The sequence below is a fragment of the Amphiprion ocellaris genome, chromosome 11 (assembly GCF_022539595.1).
Source record: "Amphiprion ocellaris isolate individual 3 ecotype Okinawa chromosome 11, ASM2253959v1, whole genome shotgun sequence".
Lineage (NCBI taxonomy): Eukaryota > Metazoa > Chordata > Actinopteri > Pomacentridae > Amphiprion > Amphiprion ocellaris.
Window position 1 is genome coordinate 27,861,792 of NC_072776.1, and position 22,276 is coordinate 27,884,067.

The following is a 22,276-nucleotide window of genomic DNA, read 5'->3' on the forward strand; positions in this document are numbered from 1 at the left end:
GTAACATTCATATATGACTGTAGTCACTTCAATACATGCAATAAGTGCTCATGGCTCCCTGTGTAGAACGAATAAACCATTGTTTGTTTTGACCAGATCAAATCCCTTTACTTCCCTTTTTTTTTTTTTTTTTTTATAAATATTGTCAGTGGTTAAAGTGCTCTGAATGACGGTTAGGACGTGGATGACTGAACGAGTTTTTACAGTTTTCTGAGTGACTAGTTTAAACAACGTGGTCTCAGTTTGTTCCGATGTATTTTAGCAAATCAAGCTGATGTGCTGCATGTTCTGATGGGAGGCTGCTGAGGGTCTGAGTGTTTCTGAGAACAAACCCGAGTTAAACCTGAAGTTCTGCTCTGGATCTGTTCCACTGAACACACAAACTAACACACAACACAGCAGTGGACGTGCTTCTATGTTGTGGGTTTTATTGGTGAGACAATAAATAGTTTTCTGACTCGTTCTTAACCAGGCAGCCTGTGTTAAGTTGTGATTATCCCCAGTTGACATGGATGTGTTTCCTGAACAATCACCAGGTGTTAAACACCTGGCAGTATGGCAATGATCTATGTAGATGAAGCAGAATGTTTGTAGAGCTGATCGGTAGCACAATGAGTAAAACGGTGGTTTCGTAATTTTATCGCTGGATTACGTGGGTTCGAATCCTCTCACCGTACTTGAAAAATACGTGTTTTTTATTTCGGCCCGCACATTTCTTTTTACTGTCTGTAGATGATATTTACATGGATATAGACTTTGTTAAGTAGTGATGCCGACGTTTTTCGGCGAGGTCTTCTTTATCTGGTATCTTTATTTCACGTAAATCCAGGTCTGATCGTGACGAATCTGCGGACGAAACATCTGGAGACGGAAACTATCGCCAGTTAAACTGGAACACCGGCTTACAGCCACCACCGCTGCCTCCTGACTGCACATTCAACCAGCTACGCGTCGCTCCTTTTTGCGGAATGCTGACATGTTGTGATTTTCCCCGCAAGCGATGAGTGAAACGAGCGCCGAGGAGACCGGACCGAGACCGGCGGAGGTTCTGTTGACGTCGGGCTGCCGAGCCCCGCTCGTCGGGCAGGTCGGAGGATGGAGCCGAGGCTGAACGGGGATGGCAAGCCGTCCGTGTCCCGGTTCCCCCTCGGCCCTGTCCTCGTCCTCTCCCTCCTGGCTGTGCTGGCGAGCTGTCACGGTACCTGCAAGCACCGAGCCGCGGCTGTCTGCCCTGTTGGTATCCGATAAGCTAGGCTAGGCTAAGCTAACTAAGCTAGCACTGTGGAGCGGAGGGCGAGAAGAGGCTAGGCTAAGCTAAGCTAACTGAGCTAACACTGTGGAGCGGAGGGCGAGAAGAGGCTAGGCTAAGCTAAGCTAACTAAGCTAGCACTGTGGAGCGGAGGGCGAGAAGAGGCTAGGCTAGGCTCGGCTAGGCTTACTAAGCTAGCACTGTGGAGCGGAGGGCTAAACTAGCACGCTAGGTGCCGTCTCTAATTAACTCTTTTCGATTTAATAACACTTTTTAACCCTGGTACGTTCTCATGTATTGCGTGGCAAATATTATTTTTGTGACATTATTTAAGAATGTTGTTCACCTGAATGAGATTTGCTACTCAGTTAGCAAGCAAGCTAACAGGCTAACGTGAAGCCACTTTGGGGTTTACTGTGTTTACTGTGCAGCATCTGTCGAATTCACAGACAGTAGACTGTGACAGCAGTGATTTAAGGGTTCATTCAGTAGCTTTACCTGCTCACCTTCAGCCTGTGTTTCCCTAGCAACAAGAAAATAACACATCCAGGTAGAGCTCTTCACAATAAAGGTACAATCTTTGCAAATCTGATACTGTGTATCACATTTAAATTCCTAACGTTTTATTCATAAAGGCCCGGTTGTTTAAAAGGATATATGAATAAAAAAATTAGGGACCGATTGTTAGTTATCTGGGACACCAATAACTGATATTTGTTTATTTATTTTTGTTTTTTTTTAAAGATTTTATATTTGCTTATTTACAAGAGAACAATTCCCTATATTTTTCCTTTCCTATCTTTATTTGTATAGAACAAGTTACAAAGTGCTTTACTATAAAACAACTAATTAAAATCAAACAGCTAAATAAGGTCCTAAGTATTCAAAATAAGATATTATAGTTAAACTTTTGTAGACTTTCAAAAATATTTCTTACGGCCGTGTCTACCAATGAGGAAAGATGGAATGTTTAGTTTCAACCAATGAGGGAGCATGGAATCTTCAGCATACACCTATACATTCTTTTAGGTTTTTGATCAATTGGCAAAAAAGTGGTTTTGTTTCCAGTTTCTTCTGCTCTGTTTACTACAGCCATTTATAATGTAACCTGAACAACACAGTATATTATGGAGGCAAAACTAATAGGCTAAAGTTGCTTTAAAATTGCTTGACAATTATATGGAAGCACTGCTATTCAGAGACAAAAAGGTGAATGTGATTTCACAACCAGCAAAGAAGGCAGTTTGATCAGGTGTGGAGATGTTAAACTGGCTAGAGGAACAGCTGTTAACGTCTAAGAGCCAAGCAGGTTCACGTGAAGAATGCTAAAATAAAAAAGAAAAAGAAAAGTTTTTGAAAAGTTCTTCAAGAAAAACACGTGAAATGTCACAAGTCACTTCACACAAGGTGAAAACTGAGTGAAACTGACTTAAAATTGTATTTGACTTAAGTCAACAATGCAGTAAACCAATGCAAACGAAACATAATCTTGCAGAATATGTGACAGTTTGGCTGCTCTGCCTGTAAACAATGCAGCCTTCCCTATTTTTTTAAACATCATATGGGAGGTCACACTCAAAAAGATAAACACTGGGTTAGAGGGTATATTCAATACACACTGTATGAAGTCATAACGTTTCCGGGTAAAAGTTCATCTCAAAAACAGAAGTATCTCAGGTTTTTTGGGGAATTTCTACCTAAATGTGTAATAAAATGTACACTCATAAAGTCTTTATTGCATTGATAAAAGATTTGTCACTTTGATCTCTGAGGTCTGTTGGCCTACGTTTGAAGTAGCCTTTGTTACATGTACATGAGTCACTGAACTCCACCTACTATGCAAAGCAAGTGGTAAGTCTTTTTTTACCTCTTAAGCGGAAAGTTGATGGAGGAGTCAGTAGAGGAAGCTGCAGAGACGAGGAGGAAAAACCTAGCAGCTTATCAGAAGTTCAGTGTAGGCAACAAGCGACTGTCTTAAGCCTCAACGCTCAGCATGGTAAATTCAAATTACCACCAAAACTACAGCTACAGTCTGTTCTTTCCTGGAGTAACCCTTTAAAAACCTGTTACTTGCATGTCATAGTTCATGGTGAGGTAAGATACTAGTTCATGTTTTTCACTGCTACAATATACCTGAAGTGTCTTTTTTTCTATGGCTGATTTTTGTATTGGTTTCATAGCAACTGTTTTTTTTTTTTTTTTAATCATATGTTATTACTGTAGATCTTAAGCTTTCTGGTAGTCAGTACAGAATTTATAGCCAACAGTTTTTAAATCCACTAAGTTATACAATATAAGAACAGCAACTAATGATTATTTTCATTGTAGATTAATAATGTGATTGTTTTCTCAGTTACTTGATTAGTTGTTTGGTCTATAAAATGTCAGAAAATGGTCAAAAATGTTGATCATCTGACAGATGACAATTAGATTATGAGTTTACTGTGAAGAAGTCAAAACCCATGAAAATATAAAAATTTAAAGAGATGGAATCAGATCATTATGAGTTTTTTTCTTCAAAAATTACTCAAACAGATTAATCAAATATAAAATAATAGCTGGCGAATAATTTAAGCGATGAGAACTAATCAGTCACTGCAGTTTTAATTAAAATTTATTGAATTAAACCTCAATTTTATTTAATTTCTTTAAGCTGTGCAATTGTGACTGTCATTTTCCATCCCCTAATTGTGCTGTTTGGTGTTGGAAATCCCACATTTCCCAAATTTAAAAAAAAAAAATATTTGAGAGAATTGTCAAAGATATAAAAGTTCATGGCATCTTGGGTAAGAATCTAAAAACGTTTAGGTTGCCAGATTTAACATACATATTAAGGAGGACGACATCTTTGATTTAATATAATTTGGCGCAGTAAATCCTTATCAGCATTAATAACAACCGACATGGTGACAAACTGTAAAACCAAAACCTTGTTCAAGTTACAATTTGCAATTATAACCGCTTTTAACACCTAATTAATTACTTTTAGCCTACAAGAGGTGAACATTTTGCCTGAAGTGCCTGAAATGAACTTGTCTATAAATGCCTTAGTCAGTCCACTCAATATATTTAAACTACAAATTACAAAATATTTTCTTTTAAAAAATCTATAAAGTATTAATATATTACTTTTTGACTATTGTAGGAGCTGCACCCTTTCTAGTCTAATTTGCAATCTTTTTTCATTTTATAAACTCTGGCTGCACTTTTTCTTGAGGATACTGGTGTCAGCACAATTTGCTGCTTCCATGCCAGTGCTTTATTATTGCTCGTAAATATCTAAAGCTCAGCCCACTATAGTGCAAACTTAGAGTGAAACTACTATCGAGACCAACAGAGAGATAGTAAGAGATTAAGACACACAATGAAATAGCTCCGTTAATTATTTAAGGTAACATAAGATATAACTTTATTATTCCCGAAGAAAATTCCTGGATATGATTTGAACTTTTCTCAAGAAAACACCCATCTGTGGAACTTCCTGGGACTTTATTGGGAGTGTTTTGAACCTGACTTCCTTGTGTCAGCTATGCAAAGTGCATCTCTCACTTCTCTTTAAGGGAAGTGGCTCAGGAAATGTGTCAAGAAACGCTATTGCAGAGAACCAGTTTGGCTGAGAATATGAGCCATGTCGGGGAAACCACACACGATTTTAATGAAACGTAACCTGTCTGATCCTACAGATAAGAACAATGGTGGCAGCAGGTTGGATCTGCTTTCTTTATGCTCTGCTGTCTTTGGAATTCGTTGCAGTACACAGTGAGTACTGATAGTCGCAAGTTTTATGTGCGCTTCACAGACTAAGAAAAGCTTCTGCTGTTAGGGATCATTTGTAAAAAAAAAAAAACAAAACAAGATGTTGCTACTTTACTGGTAATTTAGGACAATAAGCTGTTGTCCAATAGTCGATTTTAGATCATGTTTACTCTTATGTTTGAGTGTAAACACAGTAGGTTATGGGTTGGGAAAAACCACCTGAATCCCTGCTGGATACAGAGAGAATTATATAAAAGTGACGGTTGAAACAACGAATGATGAAGCTCCGGCAAAGAAGACTTCAAACTGGAGATTTGTTGAATCATTATCTGAAAGCTACAACTTCAAGCTTGTGTTGTAACATTGTTTGCAGTGCTTGTAAAAAGGCACATCTGTTATGGAAAGTGCTCAACCAGCACTTTCCATAACAGATGAGATAAACTGTTTGTACGTGACTGAGCCTCCAAACATAGGTAACAGCACAGTATTTACAACAGATTTTTAATATATCTTAACCCAAAAGACACAATCAAATACAAACACCCTGAAAGACTAAACAACCCATAAAAACAAAAATGGCATATAACATAACACAAATATAATAAATATAAAATGTAGGATAAATGTAATATTCATATTAAAAAAAACCTTATTATTGTGATACCTAAAAGCTACTGTAGCGGTTTAGGTATTTTGTTAACTAAAGATGAGATATGAGAGATTATTTCCGCAGATTTTTTCACAATATGATGCATTGTGGTGGCAGAAGGAGGTAGGACAGCTGTGTGGTTCACAGTAATCTCACACAAGTCACTGATAAGAGTGAGATCAGGAAGATGAGGTCTCATATCAAACAGACAAAGCTTTTATTGTAAGTACTGTACAAACCACACTGCAAAATAGATTGTGGCTGCTTCAGCAAGTCCACACAAAAATGGATTAAAACTTAATCTGACATTAGCTAATTAATTACTGCTTGGTAGCTTGCCTTGGTCCCACAACTTTTGTCTGTTATGTGCACTATGTGTTATAGTTTGTTGCTTCTTTTTTGTATGTCTTTGTTCATTTATGGTAATATGTTATTTGTAATTTATTTTTGACCTGGTAATGGGACTTGAGACGGAAATTAGCAGTATGGCTATAATCTCCCATATTTACGTGTAAAAGTTCATTAATACGAGCTGTCCCATTTTATAAATAAAATAAACATAAACATTGCATCACTGCCTAAATTATGACTGAGTTCATGTGTGACAGATTTAAGCAATATAACTATATCTTCAGATTGTCATGGTCATACACCGTTTGTGCTTTTTGTGTTTGTGCACATACACAAAAAGTACAGGCTCACATGTCCATCTACAGACTGTCAGAGGAGGATGCTAGCAGTATTAGCTGTCCAGAAGGTCTAACATATTAGACTCTATAAATTGTTCAGTCTTCTCTCACAGCCAGCTACAGTAGCTAGATGTTAATCAGTTATTTATTCATTGTTCAGGTGGGTAAAAAAAAGTATTTTACTGCCTTACTGTTGCTCTTTTTTTACGCTCTTTTTTTTTTTTTTTAGCCACTAATCATTTATTAGGGGATTGTCAGCTTGGTTGCCCAGAAAATGTAGTGAAAGGGTCGTATTTTAACCCAAAACAGGATATTTTTCCCTAACCAAGCTACTAACATGTACACATGTATACAAAGTGTGCTATTTTTCTGAACTGAAGCACATACATAGTTTTGGTTCCTAAACCTAACCAGAGAGCAAATGAACACTGAAAGCAAACAACGACAGAAAAAATAACTTTCTTCTGAGACTGATGATCTCCCATCTGTCACGGGTTCACAAACCCCGGTCTACTGGGTGAAAGTCTGTAGGCAGCAAAGTCACTAGATTTTGCCACCATAATGCAGACTTTGTCGCTATTTTCAAACTTCTTTTCCCACTATGTCACAGGTCAAAAATTGCATTTATTTCAAAACAAAATTATGTGTCTTTCAAAACAGAAATGACAATAGTTTAGTTGTATAGGAACATAATTTTGTGAGGACTGGGTTGACATCAATGAGTTTTTTCACCCACAGCTTGTATGTTAGTTACACCTTCCACTTGTTACTCTCTCTGGCAACCAGAATTATCACCGGTGTTTACGTACAGTGGTTTTTAACATTTGAAAATGTATACTGTGGTTTCTCTCAATCTGCCTCCACTGCTAAAAAAGTAGGTCAGTGAGAGCAGATGCTTACTCTCATCCTTTTATGACTACGTCTCCAGGAAGCTCTTCACCTGAAAGACGTCAGCACTGCATTAAAAAGGAAACTGTTGACAGAGTGAAGTTACACCCAAAAAAGTTGGCTTTGCATGAAAGGCTGGATCTATTCAAGTCTGTGAAAGTCCTCAGGGTTGCATTTACAAGCAACTGTACTTCAGATTTGTAGGGTTTTCTTCCAGTGAAAGGGGAGAAGCTCTATTTACTACATGGTGCTACAGGGTTAGCTTTAAGGCAGCTGCCAAGGATTCTTCGACATACCTGACATGAGTCAATAAAAAACAAACAAACAAAAAATAAGCATTAGATCCTGCATTACGGCACCATGCTACAAAAAAGCTGTCCATTGAGAAAAAAAGTCATAAACTCGACAAGTCGTTAAGTGTGACAAATATGATTTTCTATCTCCTGGAAAATGTAAAAGATCATTTTCATTCTATCATAAAATGAAGGGAAAACAATGCCCCGAACAAGAGAATATTAGCCATAAAATGTGTGTTTTCTGAACTAACGACCAGTAAAGTAATGTGCATTTAGGATAAAACATGTAGAAATGAACAATTCTTTAAAATCTCGTTTCATCAAACAAGTACAAGATTTTGTCAGAGGAGGGAGGTATTTGCAGCAAGATGTTTCCAGGGTTTCACAAGTTTTGTACAGAAAGTCCACTCAAACTCTAATGTCTCTGAATTAGCATCCTGTGAGGCAAAATCTGGCAGTCAGTGGTACATTTTATTTTGCAATTCAACTTTAGTAATCCATCTTGTCTGATGTTTTTGATAAACATTTTACAATCAGTTTTATGTGTTTATTTAAGCTCAGCTTTGGCTTTTCGGTCTGCTGCTTATGGCAATAAAGTGGCTCAATCAGTGGATGACACTGTGTTCCTATTCAGGCGGCAGTGCAATTTCTGTTTAGTGTCATATAGTCATGTTTTATGATGTGTTCTACTAGTAATGTATCTATCTACATTGTCTGAACAACCCTTAGACAGGAAGCACAGCATCTTAAATATTTCGTCTTCAAAGCCTGACAAATCAATTGCAAGTGTGTGAGTATTTTAGTGTGTCAATTTGTGAAAACCTTATTATGGACCACTAGCCGAATACACAGTAAGGAATAAGGTTGACAATAAGGGCAGAATATGCACACAACCTACTCTTCACTATAAGTAGACTACATGAAAATCACAAAATTTGGCAACACCAACAAAAAATAAAACATTTAAATTACATTAACAAGAAATTCAGTGTACTTAATCAGGTGCAAGAAAATACAAATGGAGACGCAGCAGCCTAATCTCTCGCCATACTGACTTCCAATGATAAACCATATTATGTTGTGATTTCTAATCAAAATCCACAAACCTGCCACCACCTGCCACATTTTTCTGCTAAACCAACTCAGATTTGCCTGAAATTATGATAGATCATTTATGAAAGTTTTAAAAATAAATAAATCTCATATTTGTGACTATAATGGTATTTCCTCAGATACCCACTTTCATACTGTATAGTACTGTATGTAATGTTATTTAAGCTAGCGGCTAGCTAGCTAGCAACACATCAACTGAAATCAATGGTCTCATGCTTCTTTCAAGTGTCACCACAAATAATGTCATGTTTGGTTTTTAATTGCAATAGTACGAAAATGGGATAAGAAGAGTTTGTAGTTGCTTCACTTTTTGAAATTATTGTTTTGGTTTTGCTTTTTCTTTTCTTACTCTTACTCTTATTTAATCCTCATTGCAAATTTATTAAATGTATGAGATTTTATTAAACTTATGAGAAAAGACAACTCAAAATCAAAAGTAACACCTAAAGTGGCTATAAAAAAGTATTCACCCTCCTTGAAAGTTATTTCGGGGAATGCACAAATGCTTGTATTCTATATATTGAAGGATATTTGAGGGAAATCTTCACCTACAGGCAGAAAAGTACACAAACATTTCTGATTAAATAACTTCATCCTGTGTTTTTTCTCATCCTTCAAAACCAGCTAGGTGCTACTTTCATTCTGCTAGTTGTTATCTGTAGGAGGTCTGTGCCGTAAATCATTTTACAGTTGAAATTTTGGTTAACACAGCCGTACTAAACTGCTCCTGAACAGTCACTTCTGTTTTCTCGACTCCTTATACGTGGGTAGTTAACGTTCTGTTTCAATCCTACATTCCCTGCCTCGGCTGTGATGTTTTGTTGTCATGATTTTGGGTTTTTTTTCACTTCAAGTGTTGATGTACTTGCACTTGTTCTGAGCTTGATGACTAATTTTTGAAACTGCTTTTCTTGTCATTAATGTCCATATTGTGGAAGCCACTCAGTGGTAAAAAAAAAAAAAACAAAACAAACAAAAAAAAAACATCAGCAGCTTTTTCTTTCAGTTAATGCTGCTGATTATTAATTTAATAAATTAAAACGTCAATTAGCTTTTTTTAATATATATATATTGAAGTAGCATGTGTATTATTGCATATGAAAGCCATCAGAGAGCTACACCGTGAAGATCTTTCTTTCTATTTGAGCTCACTGTCATGTTGTCTGTGAACTTTCTGACAACTTTTACAAAACTCTGAGGTTTTCTGCACAATTGAACATCTCCATTTAAAAATCAGTGAAAAACCTGTTGGATTAAAATCACATCTTTGTGCCAGAGGACACTTTAAAATCTGAGGCCTTTCATTCTTCTCTGTTTACTCCAGAAGTGATGAACATGCAGCTGCAGCAGAGCAGCCTTGTCTGCTGCTGTGCTAACGATGCTAAATGCTAAATGACTTTGCACTGCCTCATTCAGACCACAGTGGGGAGACAGAGTCCTTCCATGTGAACGTGGGCCACTTGTTCCTGCTGAAGTGCTACAGCGCTGATGTTCACTCTGAGGTGATCTGGAGCCGAGGAGACAACAGCAGTCTGCCCAGTGGAGTGGAGCTCAGGGACGGGTTACTGTGGTTTCTACCAGTGCAGACATCCCATAATGGAACCTACACCTGTGAGCAAAGGTATAAAGACACCTCAATGACTTAGCTGGTATTTAAATCAATGATCTTAAAAACAGAAACACGTCAACAAAGAACAAAGTTATTGATCATTTCACAAAATTAAATAAACTCCATTTAAAGTAATTTAAACCTAATCTGAATATTATAACCATCACAGATGTAGAATGTATTGCAGATTTTATGAACTGGACTGCATAAGTTTAAAGTGAATTTAAACAATTATAAATCCTTTGGCACAAGGAGACCGTTTAGAGGGGAAGTTGGACAAAAGGCAAAAGGGTTGATGGGAAATGTAGTGTTGAGGAGCAAAAAAAAGTTAAAATTACTACATTATTACAGATTGCTTTTCAATGACTTCTGTTTGCTCACTTCTACATTCAGATATAATACATATCCAGTAAAATAAGCAAATTAAGATTCAACAAGACTTTCCAGACTATTTTTTAAAAGAGAATATGTAAAGACAGATAACTTTTAGCATGCCTATGTAATTAAAGAACAGAGGCTTCATAGCTACAATTGCAGAAAAACTGAAAATAACCTGCAGGGATTCATGTTAGACTTAAACTTTTCACTCTTTGGATGAATATTTTATAAAGGGTATTTATAAAAGTCATCTGGGGAATTTTAAATAGTTTTTTTCACCATGACATAAACTTTACAGCTGGGTAAGTGGTAAACTTTACAGAAATGACTAATTTAAAGTTCTTACAAGTAAAACCTGTATTACATTGGAATAAATTATAAGTAATGATACTACTTTGTCGTAGATTTTTGGAGGAGACAGTGTTACAGCAGGCTTATGAAGATAACAGTGAAAGCCTCAGTAAGGTCTGTGAAATACTGCCTTAAATACTGCTAGTACAATAGTTGTTTTTGGTTTGTTTGTTGTTCGTCTGTTTGTTTGTAGGAACTAAGTCGTGTGATTTGCTTCAAGTGCTACAGATGCTAAGTAATTCTGTAATTTAAAAAAATGCCATGTTCTCAGCAAGATTTCTCAGAAGTAATAATTAGCAAATTTGGAACAGTTTAGAAGTAAATGTAAATGTTCATAAAGACAAAAAAGTTTTTATCGCAGATGTTAGTTACAGTCATTCTAAGTACATTATTATCTAACAGAAAAAATCTATTTCAATTAATTGTAGGTATATTATTGACAAAAAGTGCATTTTTTAAAAAATTACAGTAGGCGAACCATAAATTAACAGAAACTTTCCATTTTCCGAGTCAAATTAATGAATTGCTGGCGCATTTTCTGTTCATTTAATATTTTAAAAATAGTGAAATAATGGAAAGGCCACATATATTACTGCAGCTCAGGTTGTTCTGCAGTTTTCTCAGTTTTTATCTCCTTTTCTTCAGGGATGAGACCAGATCACGGAGGATGACCTTTGAGGTGTTGGTCTCCAGTGAAAACTGTCCTGATGCTCCTGAGGTCAGGTACATCCAAAACGGAGTCAGTGGAAGTCTTTATTGTAAACAGGATGAAATCTTCAGATTGAACAACGTGAGGAACGTACGATGGATGAAGGTAAAAGCAGCTCCGTCACACTCACATGTTGCTTTCACTTCATTTACTTGTCTTCATGCCTTATTTGGTTGGATTTAAGTAGAAAAGCATGTTGTTCACCAGTGACACCAGTTTGCGCTTTTAAAAGCTGATCGTTACTCTAGTATTGTTGTCATCACTCAAACATTCAATGAGTAATGCGTTGGTTCTGTAATCAGCTGTAAAATCTGTGTAAACCCAGCTAATGGAAAATAATGTATCAAGAAGTTTGAAAGAGACATTTGGCGAGACATAAATCCAAGCAAGGAATTTTTTGGATGGCCAATATATTCTTTGTTTATGGGTAAAAACTGATTTTTAATTGTATGATTTTTGCATTATTACTTGTACTTTCTGGCTTGATAAGAACAACACTGCTTCCTCCTCCTGCACATATCAGGGACATGTATGTGTGCTGACATCTAAATGAAGCTTATATTTTAAAAAAATGCCAAATTTGCCAATGACACTGGTTTCTATAGTTCTGCTGTTGCTACAGTACACATCTGATTGAATGGAAGATGTCCATACAGTGCATAATAAAAAGTTTACTGCTGATCCATCCCCCCGCCATGCAGCACTACCAACACACGCACTATTTAACTATTCAGAAAAATTACACTTCCTGGTTGTTTATGATGACATTATTAAATCATTAAAGTGTCTGATGAATAGTTGCATTTGTATTGTTCTTTAATTTTTGAAAGTCACAGAGAACACTGTGCTCCACACTTGTTTGACTTTAAGGATGAGACTGGTGTGATTGTATATTTAATTTAACAAGAAGACAAAAAAATCTGTAAAAGCTAAGTATTTTTCTTGGCCTGTTTGCTTTCTTGTGGCGAGAAGATCAGACCCACAATCATATCTGTCATCTGACTAGCTTTGATAACTATAGAGATTGGAAGCAGAGCAACACGTTTAGCCTGTAAAACTGCAACCTGCAGAAATTCTAACAGTCGAGTTGACCTGTTATATTCTGTTGGTTTAATTAATACTAAAACCAACCAGTGAAAATGTCGTGGTGTGGTTTTATGGGAAGTTTCATGCTGGATCTATTTTGAGAAATAGTCCTTTAAAGTCCTCCGCTTGTCGTTGATTTAACCCCAACTCAAGCACACCAGCTCACCCCCAACTCTGCTCAGACGCTGCTCATCTATTTAACGTTGCACAAGTTGTAATAGTGGAGTATTTCAGTCATTGCAACTGGCTTTTAAGAAGAATAATGGTATGGAAATTCCCACTCCTGTACAAGAAAGGTCAAAGTCGACCGTGTTTTTTCCGGAAACTGAGGTTTTTCAGAATCTGCAGAGCCATGCAGCAGATGTTTTATCACTCGGTGTGGGCCATCAAACTGTGTGATTAATTCCTCTTCTGCAGAAAGACAGCAAAAACATCAAACACTCACATATGCACAATAATATCAACATTATTTTCAAAATTACTTTTCTCAGTAGGTTGAGCAATACCAGTTTCAGCATCGCGTGCAATATTTTACTTCAAACATGTCAATGTAATGTGCGGTATTTCTTTTTTCATGTGCAACATTTCATTCTCATGTGTAATATAACTTCCTTACCTCCGTATTACTTCTTACTTTCTATTCTACAGTCTTATTTTAGTTTGCTTATTTTATTTTTACATTTCAGTAATGTATCATACTCATGTCTTATTGCTTTTCTTAATCTATCTATCTATCTATCTATCTATCTATCTATCTATCTATCTATCTATCTATCTATCTATCTATCTATCTATCTATCTATCTATCTATCTATCTATCTATCTATCTATCTATCTATCTAGAGAGCTTATCCTAACTTACTTGTTTGTAGTTGAATTGTCTATTAAGTGTTTTTTTAACTGCTTTTTTTTTTTTTTTTTTAAACTTTTTATTTATAACATTTTTGTTAAAGGAACAACGAACAGGGGAATCGTATTCCCAACATCAACAATGATACTAGGAAAAAAAAATGTAAATAAATTTTTTTAAAATTATATATATATATATATATATATATATGTAAACACGTACATACTTTAACTGCTTTTTTGTGCATTTAATTTTAAAATGGTCCAATTTAATGTTTGTTTCCTTTAATTATTTGGTTGTTTTTGGCTTTTAATTTGTTGTTAAAGTATCTACCATCTTTTTGTTTGTGAGTAGGAATGCCAACCGGTGCAGCGGGAAGGAGAGTCCATCTCTGTGGACGAACGAGGCGACATGATGCTGCCGGAGGCCTCAGAGAGCGACGCTGGAAAATACACCTGCCTGGTGGACATTACTTTAAATGGAAGAACGTACACGGCTTCTCGCAGCGTCCAGCTCACTATTACTACTGGTATGTAAACTACTCAACATCCCTGAAGACTCCTCAGATGTAAGCAGAACAACTGATGGACAATTGTTTCGTATTTTATTATGATTTTTCAATTGACTCTTCCTGTTTTGCATCATTACTGTGTTTTTTAAAATACCTCTGCAATTAAAATTGGATATATTCATTTTCCTGTACTAACTATGAATGTTGTTGTTTTATTATTGTTTTAATGGTTAATTTAACATCTACAATCTAAGAAATATCTATGTATTTACAGTGGTTTCACTGAATATTTTTTTAACAAAATTGGTCCATAATATGTGATTCACAGGTGTATTTTCATTTTTTTTACATTTTAGACTTATGTTGTTATTAGTTGAAGCAATTACCATATTTGTAACATTAGGAGAAACTGCAGTTGATTAGAAAACTTCGAACAGTTTAGAAATTTAAAAAAACAACAGCATAAGTTTGTTGTATATAAGTGCATTTTTAAAAAAGTTATTTTTGCAGATTTGTTTGAAAAAAAAGTTTTATTATCATTGTATTTAAATCATAACTAATGGAAAAGTTATATTTAAATTTATTGCTGTAGGTATAATATTGACAAAAATGGTTAATTTTGAAAATTTACAGTAGGTGAATCATAAATTAACAATAAATAAATAAATAAATAAATTTTAAAATATCTAATTTGGCAATTACAGGACAAAATCTGGGTAATGAGCTGCCAGCACAAGTTTTGTTATTTTATTGATTCATATAATATTTGTAATTTTTATACTGTAGATACTCCATTAAATAAAGACAAATGTCAATTTTCCAAATGATAGATTTACCATTAAATAACAAGAAGATGTCCTGTTATTTTTTTGAACTTTTGGTTAACCAGTAAAAGCAAAAACATGTATATAAACAAACCATTAAAAACTAGATGTCTTGTTTTTTAAACTTTGCAGTCACGACTGAAACAGAGAAAATGTCCTTTGTTTTTTTGAATTGATTTTATTTTTACTGTAGAAACTTTTAATTAGCTGTGGCCAATAGGATAAGGATAAACTTTATTGATCCCACAGTGGGGAAAGTTCACTGTTACAGCAGCTCCAAAGAAAAAGTATAAAGGCAGTGCAGGAATAGATAAGAAAAAAGAAACACAGTGCAAAAGTTGCAGAAAAAAAACATTATATACAGATGATTCTTTATTTTTCTTATAAATATCATGTAGAAGATTATGTCCAAGAGGATGAGGTATCAGTTATTGCACTGATGAGGTATCGGTTATTGCACATAAGTAGGAGGATGCGTGTCTAAAATGGGGGAAGAGAAAAAGTGCAGCAGTAAACAGTACACGTTGGAGTTTATAGTGTGGCATTGTACAATCTAACAGATGCTGGAATAAACGACCTGCGGAAACGTTCCTTCTTACACCTATGGTGTACCAGTCTGTTGCTGAAGGCGCTTCTTAAGGAGTTCACAGTCTGATGCAGAGGGTGGGAGGAGTTTCTGATGATAGAAGACAGTTTGGCCAGAGCCCTCCTCTCTCCCACCACCTCCATGGAGTCCAGATTATTATTATGGAGTCTGATTATTGTCTAGTTTACATGCAGTGGTTTGTTGCGTTCTCCCAGCTACAGTAACAACCACACACAGACCATTTTCGTTTATTCAGCTTCTCCTGTCATAAGTCAGTAGATTGTGTTATATTGAACATCGCTTCTTGAGCCCACACTAATAATGCGTCTTTTGTGTTTTTCAGACCCTATGATTATTGGTACTGTCCAGGTGAGGGAACCTCAACAACAAGTTGTCATGGTTAAAGTCGGTAAGTATCGCAAAGTCACAGATTATAACCTCATAGTGACACATATACTTTATAGATATTTCTGTGTTCTGTGTGCATGGAAAAAATCTGACACTGTTTGGAGGAATTCTGGGTATTGTAGTTCAAAAATTGTTTGCTTTTTTTTCTAACTATCTGCAACTTAACCTTGGGTACCTTAAATCTCAGCAATGTTTGTTGATTTGTAGTTATGTTAAGTTAATAAGTTAAATAAAAGACTAACAGACAAATGGTAAAACATTTATCATGATAAATTTCTGGTTTTGAAATGGAGGTTTGTCATTGATCAGTTAGGTTTGCTTTAGTCAGGAGTCAACCATTTAAGAGCTATGAAAGATCTGAGATACAGATGAGTGACAAATTAAAGGAAAAACATAAAGAGTCACAGCAAATTGTGGCCTTGTCATAAGCCTTTATCAGTGCTGTGTCATCCCATATATCCGAATCGTCACTCTGCCCAGTTCCACGTGTAAACAGCACGTCTTTGCATCCATTCGCCATGTGAAGATGTGTTGAATTCAGTGCTAACTGTTAATGTCCAAACAACTAACTAGCAACGTGCGTCGGAAGTCGTGACGTATAAATCCTGCGACAGTGCGGTTGGCTTGGCCTGAGTCACAGGCTTAAAACCTTCCTTTTCGACAAAGCTTATAGTTAGGGCTGACTGGGGGACCCTGACGGGGTGAGCTGGTGTTTTCATTTGCACAACTGACTTCCCCTCTTGACGTCCCTTTAGTTTGCCCCTAGTTATGCTGCTATAGGCCTAGGCTGCTGGGGAACCTCTCTTGATGCACTGAGCCCTTCTCTAACTACCTATGTATTTACTATATATACCATTATTGCATTACATTCACTCTGTTTCTTTCTGTGTCCTTTCTCCGAGTGTCCCTGGTCCCAGAGCTGGATGCTTCAGATGTGTGGCTGTGTTTTATGGTCCTTGTGTCCCACCCCCCACCTCTCTATCTCTACCTCTACCCCTCTATCTCTACCTCTCTACCTCTTCTGTCCCTCTCAACCCGCCCGGCCAGCAGGCAGATGGGTCCCCCCACATTAGAGCCGGGTTCTGCTCGAGGTTTTTTTTCCCTGTTAAAAGGGTGTTTTCCTTGCCACTGTCGCCTTTTGGCTTGCTCTGGGGGTCAGGCATATGGGTTCTGTAAAGCGTCTCGAGACAATTTGACTGTAATTGGCGCTATATAAATAAAATTGAATTGAATTGAATTGAAATGAATTTAGAGCTGTTCTGAATGATCACCTCTTTGACGATGGTAGTGGCCCCTTCAGGATGACAATGCCTCCCTCTACAGGGCATGAGGGTTCACTGACAAATTGAAGGACAATAAAATCTGCTGTTGTGGTGGCTCATCACCGTATTAAGACACTTTAAGTTGTTTTTTCCTTTGATTTGTAGATGCATTTTGGATTTCTGTCAGTGTTAAAAGTTTTCACAAGACTGATGTTTAAAGGGTTTTTCAACTGACAATTTTCTCAAAGCACTAGGATGTGTAGAGTGACAGCTGTTTTTATTTACTCATTGCTGCAGGTGAGAGAGTGGAGCTGAAGTGTTCGGCCTACACAGGCTTCGCTGAGGATAATGAGACTTCAATGTACTGGACTGTTGATGATTCTTTCACTGAAGATCACGAGGAGCTCACCGAGTCCTTGAAATAGTGAGTTTCTGCTTCCAGTCATGCTGGTTCTAAGAATAAAGTAAAACTTCAAAGTTGCCTAATAGTAATACAGCAAACACTGCACTGGACTGAATTTGCCAGGTGTTAGATAAGTCTGACAATCAGCACTTCATATCTGAGTAAAAGAAGAAAAAAAAAACAGGAGGCTAATAGCAGAACTGCACAGCAGCCATGTGATTTCTGAATGGATTTTAGTATAACTCAACCAAAATGCAATGTAAAAATAAATCTTTCTGCCTTCTAACTGCTGATTATTAGTGGTCCTGGACTGTGGAACTGATCGATCGATTCCTGGTCATGTTTCTTTTAGTTTTCACGAAAGAGGCAACGTGTATGCTCAGTCCACTCTGACCATCTCTAAAGTCCGTCGTCAGTTCCTCAATGTTCCCATTAAATGCATTATATGGAACCCACTTGGAAAAGATGAAGGCGTGGCCTTTCTTCAAGAAGGTAATGTCCTTTCTTTGCTATTTTCCCAAGAAAATTACTTCTGTGTTTATTCGAGTTCTGTTTGCATGTGTTCTTAAATCATGACTTTGTCTCCAGCTGACCACAGTGCCCTTTACATGAGTGTCTCCGCCTTCCTGGTTACTCTGGTCCTGGCTGCTTCCTTCTACTTCCTTAAAGTCGACCTAGTTTTGTACTACAGGAAACTATTGAGACATTTTCCTAAACAACAAGGTAAGTTATCATCAGTACATGTTGTGCTTTTCTGTGGAATCGCATGTGGAACATAATTCTACCACAACCATTAGCTGTTTAACATGAAGTAAGGATAAAATAAGCAACTCAAAAGACATCAGCAGCATAGAATGAACATAAACCTTCTGACCTCTCTGCAGTTCTAGATGGGAAACTCTACGACGCCTACGTGAGCTTCCTCCATCCTGACAACCTGAGTGCAGATGTGACAGCGAGCTTCACCCTGAACATCCTGCCTGAGGAGCTGGAGGACCAACATGGCTACTCGCTGTACATCAGAGGACGGGACGACTGTCCTGGAGAAGGTGAGGAACCGACTCATCTGGATCGCATTTAAACCTGTAATAAAGACAAACAATAACGAAAGTCACTAGCAGGAAGAACTTTGAATGAAAATACATGGATCGATGCAGGTTCTTAGGCTAGTCTTTCTGGAAGGAGTGTTATTGTTGCTCAGAATATTCCACAATCCCCAAAAGATGAAATGATTTACTGTAAGTTGAGTGAACTAGCCTTTAACAGTGACTACATAAACAAAGGTGACTTGTTGTTTATTGTCAAAAATTACTTTTTACACATTTGTGAGATTAAAATGATATGATACCTGGAACTAGATGAAATAGCTGCTTAGGAGAAGTTGTCAAAAAGTTTACATTGTGCTTTGCAAACAGTTTCTTTTTCCACTTGCATAGATAAGGTTTTACCCTACAGTGATAACTGGTTTTGCTTTTCATCTCTCACAGCAATGCATGATGCCATTGCTGCTACAGTGCATCAGTGCCGCAGACTGATAATAATCCTGTCTTCTGATACCAAAACAAGGGAGACTTCGCCCTTACATGAGAACCAAAACCACCTGTGCTATGAGCAGAAAGTTGGCCTTCATGACGCTTTGTTACAGAATGATCCCCGAGTGATTCTGGTGGAAATCGGTGAGAACAGATTGTACTTCTTCAGTGTTTTTGGCATATCTGACCGCTCATTAAGTTACTTTTTGCAAAGTGATGTCACGTCTCCAGCAACTCTCCTCTGCTTCACAAGTGAAGAGACTGATTTTGTTAAGTCTCAGAAGCTGTACAACTTAATAAACCAGTCCAATGCAGTCATGAATGTGTCACTTACACAGGTCTTCACAGATCTGATTTTTGGATTTAATTATAAACATACAAACACTTTAATTTGTTATCAAAAATGACAGGTTTGAGTTTTATAAATGGTTGTTCAAAGAATAATTTATGGCTGGGACCAATAACGTTCTGAACTTTCATTGGTTGGAACCAAGAAAGTTAGATGCTTACTCGACTTCCAGTCTTGATGCTAAAATAAGCTAATAGAGTGCTTACAATACCTTAATGTGCAGACAAGAAAGTGGTATTAGTTTCTTCAGGTAAGTGCATTTTTCAGTCCATTCATCAATTTTATTCTCTAATAACAAGTCACACTGGGCTGTAAGTGACAATGTAAACCTCTGTCATTGACTCAAAGCAGAGCATCACAGTAACAACTACAATGACCAATAATTCTTCAAACATGGAAGGTTCAGTCACATAAAAATGTGAAAATATTTAACATGTTTTTTTTTCCTATTCAGATGGTCCTGTGGATTACAGTCATCTGCCAGAGTCTCTGTGCTATATAAAGAGGAAACAAGGAGCTCTGAAATGGAAGAAAGATTTCCTTGGAACACAGAAACTCACCAAATTATACTCCAACAGAAACTTCTGGAAGAACCTCAGATACCACATGCCCCCAGTGCCAGGAAGAAGACTCCAGTCTGTTGTCTAAACCAAGTGAAAAACTTGAGAAACAGAGATGTTTTGTTTACATGAAGACATTCAGGCCTGTTTCCTGGAACTCACTAATTCTTCAGTTCTTCATCCATCATTCATCCTCATCTTAATTCAGTAACACAAGGACATCCATTCATCCATCCATTATCTATGCACTGCTTAATCCTCATTAGGGTCGCTGGGGGGCTGGAGTCTGTCCCAGCTGACTTAGGGTGAAGGCAGGGGACTCCCTGGACAGGTCACCAGTTTATCACATGGCTACATATAGAGACAAACAATCACACTCACATTCACACCTACAGACAATTTAGAATCACCAATTAACCTCAGCATATTTTTGGACTGTGGGAAGAAGCCGGAGTACCCAAAAAAAAGCCACGCATGTACAGGAAGAACATGCAGACTCCATGCAGAAAGATCCCCGGAAGGCCGGACGCAAACCAGGGATGTTCTAGCTACAAGGTGAAAGTGCTAACCACTACGCCACTGTGCAGCCTAACCGAAGGACCATTGTAAACTAACTGGACTGAGCACCTGCACAGTGATTTTCATAATCTTTACAATAAGGATGGAAAAAATATTTACTATAATTCTTACTGGAGCAAAACAGGAATGATACAGCTGTGTTCAACAGATTATTCCTCGGTTCTTGGATTTTAGACCGAGGACACCAATATTATCTGATTACCTGATTGTTGCATCAATCACCAGAGATGTTTTTGATGCTTAAGAAACAGAAGCTAATGTATGTGTTTATTGTGTGACAATATGGAGTGTTCTGTAGTATTTGAAGGAATACTTATTTTTATATTGACAAGATTGCTGTAGATTTGTACACATAGTACTAAACGTTTCTTTTTTTTAAAACTAGAAACTGATATAAGCTTGTATTTACATTGCCTTTTTGATGTACTGTTATATTCTGTGAATATCAACCTTAACACGTGATCTTATTTTCTGTTGTCTGAGTCTTTGTGACCGAGTGAAATGCACTCATCTTGTAAAGAAGAACAATATTTAAACTGAGATTCCAATTATTTCAAATTCTGCTAGTACCAAGGTGCTCCGGGAACAAACACATTTAGTCCCAGAGCACCTTAGGCTAAATGCTGATGATTGACTTTGTAGTCCTGTCGTCAGATCTGTGGCTGTATGTTTCGGACACTCAGATGAAGAGAAGAGCCGAGCTGTCAACCTGGTGGTGAGTTGGATCCAATGGCAGGGAAGGCTGCCGGACAGACCTGGTAAACCCAAACATGTAGTAAGGTGAACTGGGAATGTCTGGAAGAGGCCCCTGTCCGAGGGGTTTTTAACTCCCACCTCCGGAAGAGTTTCTCCTGCATCCTGAGGGAAGTTGGGACATAGAATCCGAGCGAGCCACGTTCAAAGCCTCCATTACAAAGCAGCTGTTAGGAGCTGCAGCCAGAATCATCTGCACCTAACAATGCCATCTAATACAATTGCAATCATACAGAGTTTCTCTTATTTAGAATCACTGATACAAATGGGGTGGATGACAAAATAATAACAAAAATTGTACATTGTAGAAAATGATGATCATAGAGTCAAAACCACACAGTAGACTGCATTAGTTTTTGCTATGTGTACATAACAAACATGGAAGAAATATCTATTATTACGTTCAGTATTAGGTGCATGCATGTTGTTTGTATCTGCAGGTTGGGATTCTTAACAGGTCAGTAAAAGCACATTAATGAAGCCATTCAGGGTTTTTCTACTTTAACTCTTCAAAATGTATTTAATAGAAAAAGTGTATTAGATTGCCAGTAAAAAGTTGAGTTGTTTCGGCTTCTCAGATAACAAAATCTGATGACAAATGTCTGATTTTTAACTAAAGCTAAGAGACAAGGTAGCACCACTTTCTGATAAAGCACCAAAACAGGGTTTACAGATTTGTTAAAGCTTCAAAGATGAATGTTTCATGTGAACAACTTTTGGGCTGGCAGATTGTGAAACACCTTGCTTGTCTTTTTGGCTCTTTAATTCATTCATTCATGCAATTACCTGTTTGGCCGCCTCTGGAAAGGACAGCAGGACATCTGGACCAACGTCCATTCATAACCTGCTCATTGTTTATTATAACAGAACAAATGCAGCACAAACA

At 37.1% G+C, this 22,276-nt stretch overlaps 1 protein-coding gene across 4 annotated transcripts; it reads left to right on the forward strand.

The window, feature by feature from the left end:
* The first annotated feature begins 281 nt into the window (after positions 1-281).
* LOC111563964 (interleukin-1 receptor type 1-like) lies at positions 282-21,104 on the forward strand. Of its 4 annotated transcripts, XM_035944936.2 has the most exons (13): positions 283-433; positions 830-3,343; positions 4,933-5,008; positions 10,057-10,261; positions 11,624-11,792; positions 13,978-14,152; positions 15,888-15,953; positions 17,512-17,638; positions 17,970-18,109; positions 18,206-18,340; positions 18,502-18,666; positions 19,105-19,293; positions 19,953-21,104. In XM_035944936.2, exons 3-13 carry the CDS (start codon positions 4,942-4,944, stop codon positions 20,144-20,146), a joined length of 1,632 nt encoding a protein of 543 aa, XP_035800829.2. In that variant the 5' UTR covers positions 283-433; positions 830-3,343; positions 4,933-4,941; the 3' UTR covers positions 20,147-21,104. The 4 variants fall into 4 exon arrangements, with proteins under 4 accessions (XP_054870868.1, XP_035800829.2, XP_023119018.2 ...); XM_055014893.1 differs by having other exon boundaries at positions 282-433; positions 830-5,008; positions 19,184-19,293; positions 19,953-20,093; XM_023263250.3 differs by having other exon boundaries at positions 830-5,008.
* The last annotated feature ends 1,172 nt before the right edge of the window (positions 21,105-22,276 follow it).

Bases quoted from the DNA above. Each gene is read 5' to 3' on its own strand.
- LOC111563964 (XM_023263250.3), top strand. From the start codon at position 4,942: ATGGTGGCAGCAGGTTGGATCTGCTTTCTTTATGCTCTGCTGTCTTTG. The intron at 18,110-18,205 runs GTAATGTCCTTT...CTTTGTCTCCAG, and splicing joins CGTGGCCTTTCTTCAAGAAG to CTGACCACAGTGCCCTTTAC. The intron at 18,341-18,501 runs GTAAGTTATCAT...ACCTCTCTGCAG, and splicing joins ACATTTTCCTAAACAACAAG to TTCTAGATGGGAAACTCTAC.